Genomic DNA, 13,568 nt, shown 5'->3' with positions numbered 1-13,568 from the left:
TTTGTTGGTTTTAATGATGCAACTAATTGAATGGAATTTCCGTTTTAAGAAAACTAGAACATTACAGAAAGAATGCCAAATTTTTATGCATTTTAATTTAATTTTAGGCACTCCTACAAGGTAGGAGGATGTGCCTCTTTTATAAATGACCCGTGGAATGGCTGTTTGTAGGAATCAAGGTAAGGGGCCAAGTTCTACCTTTAAGTCAAGGCCAAGGTGAAGGTTAAGGAACTGACACAAACCACAGACCAGACAACAGGAATTCAGCAGATGAAGGAAGTCAGAGTCAGGGATGAGCACGACATTAAAAGGTCCTGTGGGGGTTTCAGAAGCTTAGAATAGGTACTGAACTTTTCTGTTGGTCAGAGAACAAAGTTACCCAGATTTCATAGAGCAGAGAGCTATTTGTTGATATTGGAACTACTTACCCAAGACTGTAATAAGAGAAGACTGAAGAGAAGTTCATCACAGCTTTATTTATAAAAGATAAACTAGCATGTAACCAAAAATGTCAGATAATAGTAAAAAAAGGTAAGTAAAACCATGATAGTACATCAAAGGAATCCAATGCAGCCATTTCATAACCCAAAGGCATTACAATGATATGGGAAATGTTCATGAACCGTGAAGTGGAAAAACATAGGAAATCACCATGCCCACTGATGTCAACTTTGAGAAGGTACTCATGAAAAGAGCATTGATGATAGGTAGCTAAAATATTTATGCTGGTGTTTTACTATAGATTACTATTATCTTCGTCGATATAATTTCTATATATCCTTACATGAACATATCCTTATGTTATAATCAGAAAATTTAATTATATCTAAAGGTTATACTGTGTCATTTTATCCACCAACTTATTAGATCATCTTATGGTCAATATTACATTAAGTTGGTATTTGAGTAAATAATGCTTTAAAAAGAGCTGATATATTTAAAGTTCAGGTTCAAAAATACAATGTTTTATTCATAAAATGTGTTCAGCATCCAGCCTTATTGAAAATAATAAAAAAGTGGACTAACATTATGATTTTTGAATTAATATTGAGCACAAAATAGGTCTTACTAGTGATTAGTATAATGTCTGATTATGTTACACTCACTATCTTTCCCTATCTTTGCTTCTCCCCTCCATTCTAGAATGTTGAAAGCCATTTAAATTCTTAATCATTATTGGTTGTTTAAACTACTGAATGTTTTTGTTGGTTTGTTTGTTACCTGTGGTAATATGGCAGATTGTTCTAGAATTCTGGAAACTAATAATGTAGTAGGACCTAAAACCTAACATTAGGAGACTCAGGGTTTTAAGGCTCTTCTTGTGGGAGGAGTTTCCATCTAACTGTTGTATCAACTTCATCATCAAGATTTCCCAGCTCCTGTTCTTTAGAGAGTTCTAAGAATACCTAAGTGGGAGAAAATAAATAAGGAAACACACATGTCAGGGTGTTTCTGAAAGATGGATACATACAGAGTTTCACACAAAGGCTCCCCGATGATGCTCCCTGGTTTAAAGAAAGCTCACCTGTTCCAAGGTAGCCTGAGAGAGGCTGTATTCTTCCAGGTCAAAGGTCTGTTTCACTGCATTTCAAAGGGACTGACATCAGTGGCTTACATGGTTTTCACCAAAAGTGTTTTCAAAGTACACAATATAAGCAGGAACCTCAGGTCCATGAGACACTTGAAGATACAGGCCAAGTCATTAAATTTTTTGGCAGGTTAACTTAAAGAAAAATGTCGATATGGCCCAACAAAGAAGAGTAATGCATGAATACATAAATTGCCACAGACTTTTTCTTCGAAGAGCTCCTCGCGTCCTATTTTGGTATCTTGCCTTTTGATTCCTACATATGTATTATTGGACTCCAAATCGACTGTTGGGTATTGTTGGGTCTCTATATTTATAAGAATCTATGGAGGAGTACCCTGCATGCAGGTACCATTTGAGTGAATCCCATATTTCTACACGTCAAGGCCTCATCAATAGCCAGTGTGACCTCTAGTCAGTGTCTCTAGAACCAGTTCAACCCCTCCCCCCCCCCCCCCCCCCCCACTGATCCTAACTTGTCACATCGCAGCCCTGTGTACTGTCCTTCTCGGACCTTCATTTGAGCCTCCTCTCGTTGTCTCCACATTCTTGCTCCCTACCCTCTGACTATGCTAAACATGGAGATGCAAGAAGGTTCCCTCAGTATTCTCTGGGACATGTTGATAATTATCCTCCAATACTATGCAATGGAACCAGGAGAGAACATTCTGGCTTCCTGGCAGCTGAGTTACCTTGTTAGCAGAGGAAAAATCAGGGGGAGTAAACCTGATTCTAGAGCCACCACTGCATTTCCGTCAGGGTTTGTAAGACTAGTCCAGTGGAGGTTGTCTAAGTTTTGGCTGATTATACAATCTTTCCACTTGAACTCATATAGTATATATTCCATGTAAAAATACGCACGATAAAGTCTAAGTATGTCTAAACTTACCTGCCTCTAATTTGAAAAAGGCCTGAGACAGAGGGCGAATGGCTTCCACAGGTAGTTTATATGCCATCATGGAGGAATATCTGGGGGAAGGAAAGAGTCCCACTTATCACAGTGTTATAACAGTGGGGAGAAATTGATGGCCAAAATAAATTTTCAAAGTTTTCTTTGAGTAAAAGTCTAAGTAGTTTAATTTGATAGTGCATGAATCTGAGCCGAATAACTTATCTTTAGTCATAAAAATCTGGTCACAACCAAAATCTGGTTGCTCTAAATTTAATGTTCAAGATAAATACTGAAAAATATCTCTGAAAAAGAATCTTTCATACTCAGCCTGTGCCGTCTTTCTTACCGTATTAATGCCAATACCTGAACATGCTCCCTGGAACCTTTTCATAAAACTTTCCCCCCTGCATTTAATTTCCAATCTCTCTTATAATATTGAAACCCGCCAAACTATCTCCTATTAAAAAACTTTTTTTCTTGACCTCCAGCTTCCCCTTTCCCAAATAAGTTCGTCCATGACCTCCATGTGGTACAATCCAGTGAACATTCTTTAGTTCTTATTTTTTAGACTTCTCAAAAGCATTAAATGCAGTTGTAGACATCCTCCTTAAAACTAACACACACTCTCTCTCAGCTTCTTAAACAACCAATATCTGTGACTTTCTTTCTAACTTTCTAGACCTGTTCTATTTAATATCTTAGCTACTAGCCACATGTAGTATTTAAATTTAAATTGAGGTGCCTGGGTGGCTCAGTTGGTTGAACCTCTGATTTCGGATCAGGTTGTGATCTCACAGTTCATGAGCCCCACATCGGGCTCTGTGCTGACGGTTCAGAGCCTGGAGCCTGCTTCAGATTCTCTGTCTCTCTCTCTCTCTCTCTGCCCCTCCCCTGCTCACACTCTGTCTCTCTCTCTCTCAAAAATAAATAAACATCAAGGATTTTTTAAATTTAAATTAATTAAAATAAATAAAGTGTAAAATTCAATCCCTTGGTCACACTAGCCATGTGTGAAGTGCTCCATAGCCACATATAGGTATTGGCTACCATTTTGGACAGCACAGATATGGGCATTTCCATCATTGCAGAAATTTGGTAAGATAGTGCTGTTTTAGACACACTTTAATCATTTGTCATAATGGCTGTTGTGGTGGTGGTGGTAGTTTCCCCACCAGCTTTTCTTCCTCAATCCAATCTCAACACAGAGAGTTCCTGGTGTTTCATCCTAGACCTTCTCCCTTTTCTATGTCCCCTGTTGACCACCCATTCTCCTAACTTAATGGTCTTCTATATAGTAAAAATGCCCATCATTGATGATTGCCAGAGCAAATCTCTCAATGACCTTTCACTTTTCTTCTGAGCCACAGGGCTACATCTCAGTATTTTGGCATCTCCACTTGGAGATGCCACCCTTTACACATCAACGATATGAGCTTTTTCCCCCACTCTGCAGGTATAAAGTTCATTCTTGACTTAAGTTCTTTACACATTCTGTGTTCTCTTCTCCCCATTCTTCAGCAGCCAAACTCTGCTCAGTTTTAAAGTCTTACCTTAACGTCATTTCCTTATTTCTTTGTATCTTCATTTGCTTAATATCCTCGTCCCACAAAGATGGTAAGCACCATAAGAATCTTCTCTATTTATTGACTACTCGATACATGGTCTCCAGCATATAGTAGGTATTCAGTAAGTATTATTTTTAAGAAATTAATAGGATAAATATATTAAAAAAACCCTGTAAATCTTTCTTTTTTTAATGCTTATTTAATTATCTTGAGAGATAAGGAGAGAATGCCAGGAGGAGAGGGGCAGAGAGAGAGGGAGAGATAGAATCCTAAGCAGACCTCTGGCTGTCAGTACAGAGCCCACTGCAGGGCTCTATCCTACGAACCATGGGATCATGACCTGAGCTGAAATCAAGAGTCAGATGCTCAATTGACTGAGCCACCCAGGCACCCCAACTCTGTACATCTTTCAATTCAACTCCGCTTCATTCTGCTATTCACGTGGGTTTGGTTATCCGTGCTTGTAACTCATAGCTGACCACACACAAATTTCAAAGAACCATAGGGAGGATTAAATGTCCTATAATCAATTAATTTAGGATTGAGTCAATCTTTCTCAAGAATATGTATGTGTGTGTTATTGGAGCTCTAGACACAATTTTATATTCGGTAAAATGCTACATAGGTTGACACATAATTTTTATTGTCTATTAAAAAACATTAAATTCATGGTTTAGTTCATTCTCTGTTCCTGTTTTTCAAACCATTGCATAATTTACACATCCATGCATATGCACACACACACACACACACACACGCACACACACACCCCATCCACCTTTTCTGAGATATGAAACATCCACTGAAAATAGCTTTTCAATTGCTCTTTTTTCTATATATCCAAGTGACCTCCAAACAACTTGTTTTGTAACAAACAAGCCAGCTCTGCCTTTCTCTTCCTCTCCAGACTCATCCTAGACTAAATTATGTGTAGTGGAAAACCTATATACTTGCCACTGAGCCAAAAACGTCCTTTACCTTTCCTGCCGAGCAGCCTGCGGAAAAAGCTTCAGAATCTCCGTGTGGACAGGTTCCACCTGAGTGGGGTCCTTTATTTTTACTTCTAGAATATAATCTTTACCAAACTTGCTTTTCAGATTTTGAATGGAACCAATACACCTATCCAGGGAAGACAAAAAAAGAGTTGAAGGAAAAAAAACAAAACAAAACACTTATCTTTTAATTTCTTCAACTGCAAATGCAGAGGTAGATATTCGATCATAGATCAAAAGATATTCGATCATAGATCAAGGAGCTGAAGAATACAAGCTGTCACAGTGAACTGCAATTCTCCCTGAGGAACTTGGGGGCCGAGTGTGGTCAAGGATGGGCACCCACCTCAGTTTTCCGGACACCATGATGGCCACGCGGTCACACACAGCCTCAGCCTCCGCCATGGAGTGGGTGGTCAGGAGAACACCCTTCTCTGTGTTTTTAACAATGGTCTGAATTGCCTGCCTACAGATAAAGGATGGGATTGTTCACATTTAGAAAGTAACTTGGATATGTAAGAGACGAATCACTGGGTTCTACTCCTGCAGCCAAGATTACCACACAGTATATTAACTAACTTGGATTTAAATTTAAATAAATAAATAAATAAATAAATAAATAAATAAATAAATAAATAAAGTAGGTAAGTAAATAAATAAATAAATTTTAAAAGAATAAAAAGTAATTTGGGAAAATAGATGAACAGAAAGAAATAGGAAGACTAAATAGAAAATTCCGTATTCAGCCACAAGAAAAAAAAAATCTTTGCTCTAGAGAGAAAGAACAAAAATTGTACTGCATTATGTAATTATATTACAACATTCATTGGCTTCATAGCATGAAAAGTTGGGAAATAGTGAGTAAACCAATGTTTAAAAAAGCTGGAGTACAGAGAAACATCACATTGTAGGATTTTCAACAACTGAAAAATAAAAGAAAAAAGAGGCAGAGGAAGAAGAGTAAGAAAAAGAAAATCCAAGCGAAGACATTCAAGATTCTATTCGATTCTTAACATGTCTATTTTTCCTTCCTTGGGGAATTTTGAATACTACATTAAGTTTCACTGAATTAAATAATAGACAATGTGAGCATCAAAGATAAATAGAGCAAATGTAGAAAGAATATTAACTCCAGACTCATACTACGTAATCTGATGTCCCTCACCACATTTGCTGTTGCCCCTCGGGGTCCACCCCTGTGGATGGCTCATCCAGAAGCACCACCGATGGGTCTCCCAGGACGCTCAGTGCAAAGCACAGCTGGAACGAGAAGGAGAGGAACAGCGTGTCTGGCACCGACCCGTGGGGTGCGTAGAGTAACACTCAGCCCCCCACCTACCTTCCTCTTTACTTCTTGGGGTAAGTCCTTCACGGGCACTTTAAGTTGTTCCTGGAGCTTGAAAGCTTCCACCAATCTGACAAAAAAAACCCAACACTGATTTATACACAAGGCACCTGTTCCTACCTACACCAACAATATAGAAAACCTTAGCACCATCCACCTGAAAACAGTAGGCTGAAGGACCATTAACATCATCACAAATGCATAAACTTATGATTTGGTTCTTATTCAGATTTTCAGTCATTTTAATTTGCGTGAAAATTAGAAGATCTTGTTTATGATCTCCTTTCCATATTTAATCAGGAAATGACATGTTCCTCCCGTCTTCCCTCCACAAAGCTTCCTTCTGTACCGAGAAGTACTCAGAGCAGACTCCTGTTTGCTCATTCCTTTCACTGCTGCGTACAGCTCCAGGTGGTCTTTCCCCGTAAGACCGGGCCACAGTGAGTTCTCCTGAGGACAGTACCCCAAGAACTTGACGGTGTCATCTTCCAGTTGCCTTGGAGATGTTCTGTAGCCTTCTAAAACCACCTGCATCGAACAAGGAAAGTCAGATCCGCATCCAGCTTTTGCTCCAATCCTCCCTCTACTGAAGGAGATAAAAGTGGCTCCTCGAAAAATGGAAAATAGAATTATCATACGATCCAGTAATTCTACTACTGGGTATTTAACCAAAGAAAACAATAATACTAATTCAAAAAGATATACACCTCCCTCCATGTTTATTGCAGCATTATGGACAATAGCCAAGATGCGGAAGCAATCCAAGTATCCATTGATAGATGAATGGGTAAAGAAGAAAGGACAGATGAATGATATATATATATAATTATATATATTGTATCATTATATGTATTATATATATAATGGAATATATATAATGGAATATATATAATGGAATATATATTATATTATATTATATTAGATACATATTCCATTATATATATTCCATTATATATAATATATATAATGCTATAATATATATAATGGAATATATATAATATATTACATATATTATATTAAATATATAATGCATTATATGATATATATTATAGCATTATATATTATATATAATGGAATCTATATCATATTATACTAGATATATTATATATACTACATTGTATATTATATATTACATTGTATATTATATATAATGAATTATATATTATATTATATATTACATTATGTATATTATATATTATATTATATATTACATTGTGTATTATATATAATAAATTACATATTCTATAATATATATTATAATACATATATTATATTAAATATATATTCCATTATATATTATATATATTATAGCATTATATATATTATAAATAAAGGAATATATTATATTACATATATATTATATTAAATATACATTCCATTATATATTATATATTATAGTGTTATATATTATATATAATGGAATATATATTATATTATATTAAATATTATAAATATTAATATATAATATATAAATTAATATATTATATATTATATTATATTAAATATATATTACATATATTAATATTATATATTATATTATATATACATTACATTATACATTATATTAAAATAATTAGTTATATATTAATTAATATATTAATAATATATATTATATTACATATACATTACATTATATATACTATATATCATTATATATATTATATATATATATAATATATATATATAATGGAATATTATTCAGCCACAGAAAAGAATGACAGCTTGCCCCTGTGACAATGTGCATGGACCCAGAGAGTATCACGCTAAGTGAAATAAGTCAGTCAGAGAAAGGCAAGTACCATATGATTTTACTCATATGTGGAATTTAAGAAACAAAACAAAGAAAAAGAGAGAGAACAACAAAAAAAACACTGTTACATACAGAAAACAAACTGGTGATTGCCAGAAGGGAGGTGCAGACCGAAGAAATAGGTGAAGGCAATTAAGAGGACACTTAGTGTGATGAGCACTGGGTGACATATAGAATTGTTGAATAATTATATTGTACACCTGAAACTAATATAACGCTGTATGTTAATTATACTTGAATAAAGAAAGGGGCCATTGAGCTTCACTATTTTTTGAGCATGCAGAGATATTTTGTAAAATCTTTCATCTATTTATTCATTTTCAAAAATCATTTGATCTGCTGAAAGAACAATATGAGGATGATATTGACACTGCAAATGAAATTTCCCCTGGCAATGAGCTTGTCACGTACCGTTCCTGCAGTTGGCTTTGTGTCTCCTGTTACCATTTTAATAGAAGTGCTTTTACCGGCTCCATTGTGTCCCAGCAACCCCAACACTTCACCTGGAAGACAGAGTCGTCATTGACGATATGATTTGAACTTCAAAGTTTGACCAGCCTAAATTCACTTAGCTTAGTAATATTTCGAAACAAAAGAACATCTTCCAACAACCCCTTTGTAATTTTCTATATTACAGTGTGAATGGAAAGACTTTGGATTTATAGTAGAATGGTTTGGTCTTCCTGATCCAAGATGGGGTTTCTCACCATTTGAACTGGGACATGATTTTGAAACAGAAATTGTTTCTCTGCCAACATGTTAAGTATCTTTAAAATTATCTGTTAACCAAGATAGGTGAACAGTCTCAAAGAATGGAAATTTTCCCCCTTTTCATAGTCCCAAATCTAAATAATAAGGAACATTCTAATAAAGGGAACGTTATCCAAACCTTTGTTAATGCAGAATGAGATGTTTCTAATAGCTATTTTCTTCTTTCTTGTTGAAAAGCAATGTTCCTTTTTCTCTTTATATTCCTTGTGTAAACAGCTTGCCACTACGAGTGGTTTCTGGAAAACATGACAAAGCATAATTTTCCCATTAAATTTCAGATATTTTGTGCATTCATGTTTTATCTTTCATGTCCTAGGCTGTGAATCTAACCAGATTTTGTGACAGTGATAATTCAGCCTCTTTCTTTCAAATGAAATGCCTAAATGTATGTTCATGAATGAAGATTACTTTATCAACCACGGAGAAAACCAATTCCTAATCAAATTCATGTTTGCATTATGCCCTTGGCACTAATTTCTAGTTGATTTCTTTAAAAAAAATTTTTTTTTGTTTATTTATTTTTGAGACAGAGAAAGACAGAGCGTGAGCAGGGGAGGGGCAGAGAGAGAGGGAGGCACAGAAACCGAAGCAGGCTCCAGGCTCTGAGCTGTCAGGACAGAGCCCTATGCGGGGTTTGAACTCACAAGCTGTGAGATCAGGACCTGAGCTGAAGTCGGTCGCTTAACCGACTGAGCCACCCAGGCGCCCCTCTGGTTCATTTCTTATTGAAATGAACTAGGTGTAAATTCACCTGCTGATTACCGTTACTAATGTCACAATTCGAGATGAGGCAAAATGAAACTGCAAGTCTTGCAGAAGACACGAACTTTTGTTAAGGTTGATAAAAATATCGGAGAATGTGTTGAATTGCAGTGACGCATGAAGACGTGGCCGGTGAAGACCCACAAAAAACCGAAGAAGAGAAAACTAGAGGAGTCACGATAGGATGCGTACTGCAAAAGATGCGATTTAAATATGACATACACACGCAATGTCACAGAAACAAAGCCAAGTTGCGAAAAGAAAAACCAGGAGTTCAGCTCTCCAGGACAAGCTACCGAGCTCAGAGTTTTGTGAAGGGTCAAGACACTTGTCACCTCATCCGGGTTCAGAGTAGTGAGTGCATTTGCTGTTCTCGCTCTTTCAGCTTGGACATTCTCATCTTCTTCTTCTGGCTCTTCTGGGTTTGGATGATTTTCCCTACTTCTTGAGGAGATCCTACAGAGAAAATGAAATAATGTACCATTCGATTCTAGCTGTATCACCTTATCAAGAGAACGTACGTAAGCCTCTATACTTAAATGACTATCCTTGGCTTTAAGAGAAAAAAAAGTGATTTACTACCAACAAGATTCCTTCTGTAGGTAGCCAAGTCTCTTGAAATATTTTCTTTGATTATTGTCTTTAAGACCTTCTATTCCATCTGTCAACGGGCTCTCTAATTCCCTCAGATGCACACTCATCAGTGTTTCCCGTCTGCCTCATCCACATTGTGCTCACATTACATCATCAGTGATCACCAGAACTGGCTTCTCTTCTCTTTCCAAAACGGTCCACCCACATACTGAACGCACCAGCTCATCCTCACGTCTCCTCTTCGGGGACTGATACTTGCTCTCGGCAGGAGAAAAACAAACTTTGGTGCTTCCCCACTGCTAAGAGAGAGGCACGGAACAAACAAAACTCAACTTGCCTAAAATCTGTTAAGACCCAGGACTTAGAAATTATGCATGCCTGCATTCAATCTAATGTGGTTTGGGGTTGGTTTGGTTTTCATTTTTTCCCCAGAATAACGATGTCCAGTTTGCCCTGCTAAGAACTGACTAGTACATCTATCATAATAAATTGATGTTAAATGTACTATCACCAACACTAAATATTTAAATTATACTCAGATGTTAAGAAATGTTCTCCTGACCTGAAGACTGGGTCTTTCCTCATTGTTTTTTGTCCATACTTCATTTCTAGACACCTTATGACAAAAAGGAAAATGATACTCTGAAGGTATGGCTAAAAAGTAAAGAAGGAACATTAGAATTAGCATCATCATGGGATTCAGATTCAGTGAACAATATTTGCCTTTCCTTATGGAAGATTTGATCATTTTCTTACAAATTTGACAAAAATCTTACAAAATACTTTGGACAGGAGTTTGTCCAAACCAATCCTTCCAATAGGGGAGCAGGAAAAACCCTAAAAGTCCTGCATTAAATTAAAACACACACACACACACACACACACACACACACACACACACACAGAAAAGCTGACGAGATAGTAGGGACTTTTTTTTAAAGATATAAGAACTTTTGGGCTCCCTGGGTGGCTCAGTCTATGAAGCATCAGACTCTTGGTTTTGGCTCAGGTCATGATCTCAGGGTTTCATGAGTTCAAGCCCCACGTTGGGCTCTGCATCGACACTGCAGAGCCTGCTTGGGATTCCCCCTCTTTCTGCCCCTCCCCAGCTCACCATCTCTCTCAAAAATAATCAATTAAAAAGAAAAAAAGATAGTAAGGGCTTTTTCAGCCCGATCTCAGTGGATGTAGCAGGTAGGTTTGACATCAAAGCATCTCTGCTCCTGGAGTTAGTTTTCAAACTTCAGATTTCATGGCACGTCCAGGAGAAGAAGACAGGAGAAAGTACACAACTCTAGAGTTTTCTTCCAAGCAAGGAGTAGAATAGGTGGTCTTTTCACTAATAAAGCACGGGTCTCAAAGGGTTTTACTCTTAGGGAAGGACATGAAGAACACCCAGGAGGTTTGTAAGATAATTGCCTTGAGTGTCAACCACGGGGAGTGAAACAGAATGAGAAGCCAGCTTTTACACATATTTGTAGCCCAAATTCACATCATCTGAATGGTCCCAAACACCTCAAGCCTGGAATTAATTAACTAATTAATTAATCTTTATTTTTATTTACTTTAGAGAGCAAGAGCATGAGCCGGGGAGAGGGGCAGAGGGAGAGAGAGACTCTTAAGCAGGCTCCCTGCTCCGTGTGGAACCTGATGCAGGGCTCAATGCAGGGCTCAATCCCACGACCCTGGGATCACGACCTGAGCCGAAATCAAGAATCAGATGCTCAACCAACTGAGCCACTCAGGCCCCCAAGCCTGGAATTTAGTTAAAAGCACTACCAAACTAGTAGCTATCCAAAGAATTTGGCAGAAGCATACAAATTGGAATAGATATCCCAGAAACAGACCCTGTATACATGGGCATTTTATATATGAACAGAGGCATTCATGAATATCAATGGAATGGCACAGGCTTTTCAATAAATAGTTCTGGACGACCGAGTATCTTTAAAGACAGAAATGAAATAGGACCCTTCCCTCACAACACAGAAATAAAATCAAGTGCGGGTGACTGAAGACATAAATGGGTAAGAAAATATAAGTCTTTTAGAGGACAACATGGAAGAATTTTAAATGACCTCAGAGAGGGACAGATTTCTTAAATATGAAATATGAAATAAAATTCATTAATTATCTTAATAGATTTAGTAAAACTATTTGATTATTCTTGATACACACAACCTTTGATAAGATTCAAGATTCATTCTTGATAAATACATAAGCAAACGAAGACTAAAACCTCTAGTAAACTAGGGATCGCGTAATACTTTACACAGTTAATAGAATGCTTCATAGTTAAGTACTAAGATGTTTCCAAGTAAAATCATAAACAATGGAAGGATGCCTGCCAGTAACAGCATTAGGTCCCAGGGTTTCTGTGTTGTGTCACCCAGAGTTGCACATTTTAATGAATATATGTCTTAACCAAACAACTGTATAACTTTAGGATTTGTTAGTGGTTAATTAAAAAATAATTGAATATGTAACATCTCTGCATATATTTAGAAAATAGGAAAGATACACGTTCAATATACAAAGACTCGTGTGGAAAAGGATATAATTTTATAAATTTATAAAAACTTGGGAAACTTTCTCCCTCAAGAAACTATTCTTCTGCCATTAAGAGAAAAAAAAGGTCTGTAATCCATTTTGTTTCCCTTTTCTGCCTCAGTTACCATATGCACAGAAATAACACTTATATTCTATCTCAGTATCTTTTCCCGGTATAAAATTCCACTTAATTTTTCACCTTTCTTTTTCATTATTCAAATTAGTTTATTTTTTCATCCATACTTAAATGATTTTTGGCCATATAGCATTCTTTATAAATCACCACAGGCAATCCAAATTGTCTTTGGATACATATCATGTCAATAATGTAGAAGAATAGCAACCAAGCTGGGGCGCCTGGGTGGCTCAGTTGGTTAACAGTCCAGCTTCGGCTCAGGTCATGATCTCACGGTTCGTGAGTCTGAGCCTCGGGTTGGGCTTTGTGCTGACAGCTCAGAGCCTGGAGCCTGCTTCGGATTCTTTGCATCCCTCCCTTTCTGCCCCTCCCCCATTTGTGCTCTCTCTCTCTCTCTCTCTCTCTCTCTCAAAAATAAACAAACACTTAAAAAGTTAAAAAAAAAAACAGCAACCAAGCCTTTAGTATTTCTGGTGTATATTATACTGTCATTGATTCCATATAGAAAAATATCCTTATGCTTTACTGTCATTATATTTGAATGTAGAATATAATAGAATATA

The 13,568-nt window shown here is 36.7% G+C and overlaps 1 protein-coding gene across 1 annotated transcript in view; it reads right to left on the bottom strand.

The window, feature by feature from the left end:
• Nucleotides 1-516: 516 nt before the first annotated feature.
• ABCA10 (ATP binding cassette subfamily A member 10) overlaps nucleotides 517-13,568 on the bottom strand; it is a 69,576-nt gene continuing 56,524 nt past the window's right edge. Inside the window, exons 27-38 of the mRNA XM_047080542.1 lie at nucleotides 10,882-10,973; nucleotides 10,061-10,181; nucleotides 9,082-9,199; nucleotides 8,604-8,695; nucleotides 6,732-6,910; nucleotides 6,377-6,452; nucleotides 6,203-6,297; nucleotides 5,384-5,503; nucleotides 5,024-5,164; nucleotides 2,478-2,557; nucleotides 1,526-1,581; nucleotides 517-1,406 (exon numbers count right to left, since the gene is read on the bottom strand). Coding sequence (XP_046936498.1) covers nucleotides 1,308-1,406; nucleotides 1,526-1,581; nucleotides 2,478-2,557; nucleotides 5,024-5,164; nucleotides 5,384-5,503; nucleotides 6,203-6,297; nucleotides 6,377-6,452; nucleotides 6,732-6,910; nucleotides 8,604-8,695; nucleotides 9,082-9,199; nucleotides 10,061-10,181; nucleotides 10,882-10,973 — 1,269 coding nt within the window. The 3' untranslated portion in view covers nucleotides 517-1,307. The remainder of the gene's footprint in view (nucleotides 1,407-1,525; nucleotides 1,582-2,477; nucleotides 2,558-5,023; nucleotides 5,165-5,383; nucleotides 5,504-6,202; nucleotides 6,298-6,376; nucleotides 6,453-6,731; nucleotides 6,911-8,603; nucleotides 8,696-9,081; nucleotides 9,200-10,060; nucleotides 10,182-10,881; nucleotides 10,974-13,568) is intronic.

The sequence above is a fragment of the Lynx rufus genome, unplaced genomic scaffold (genome assembly GCF_022079265.1).
Source record: "Lynx rufus isolate CCGP_SWC_20201006 ecotype Redwood Valley unplaced genomic scaffold, mLynRuf1.p SCAF_18, whole genome shotgun sequence".
Taxonomy (NCBI): domain Eukaryota; kingdom Metazoa; phylum Chordata; class Mammalia; order Carnivora; family Felidae; genus Lynx; species Lynx rufus.
The sequence above is the reverse complement of the archived record's forward strand: the minus strand, read 5'-3'. Positions and strand labels throughout refer to the sequence as shown.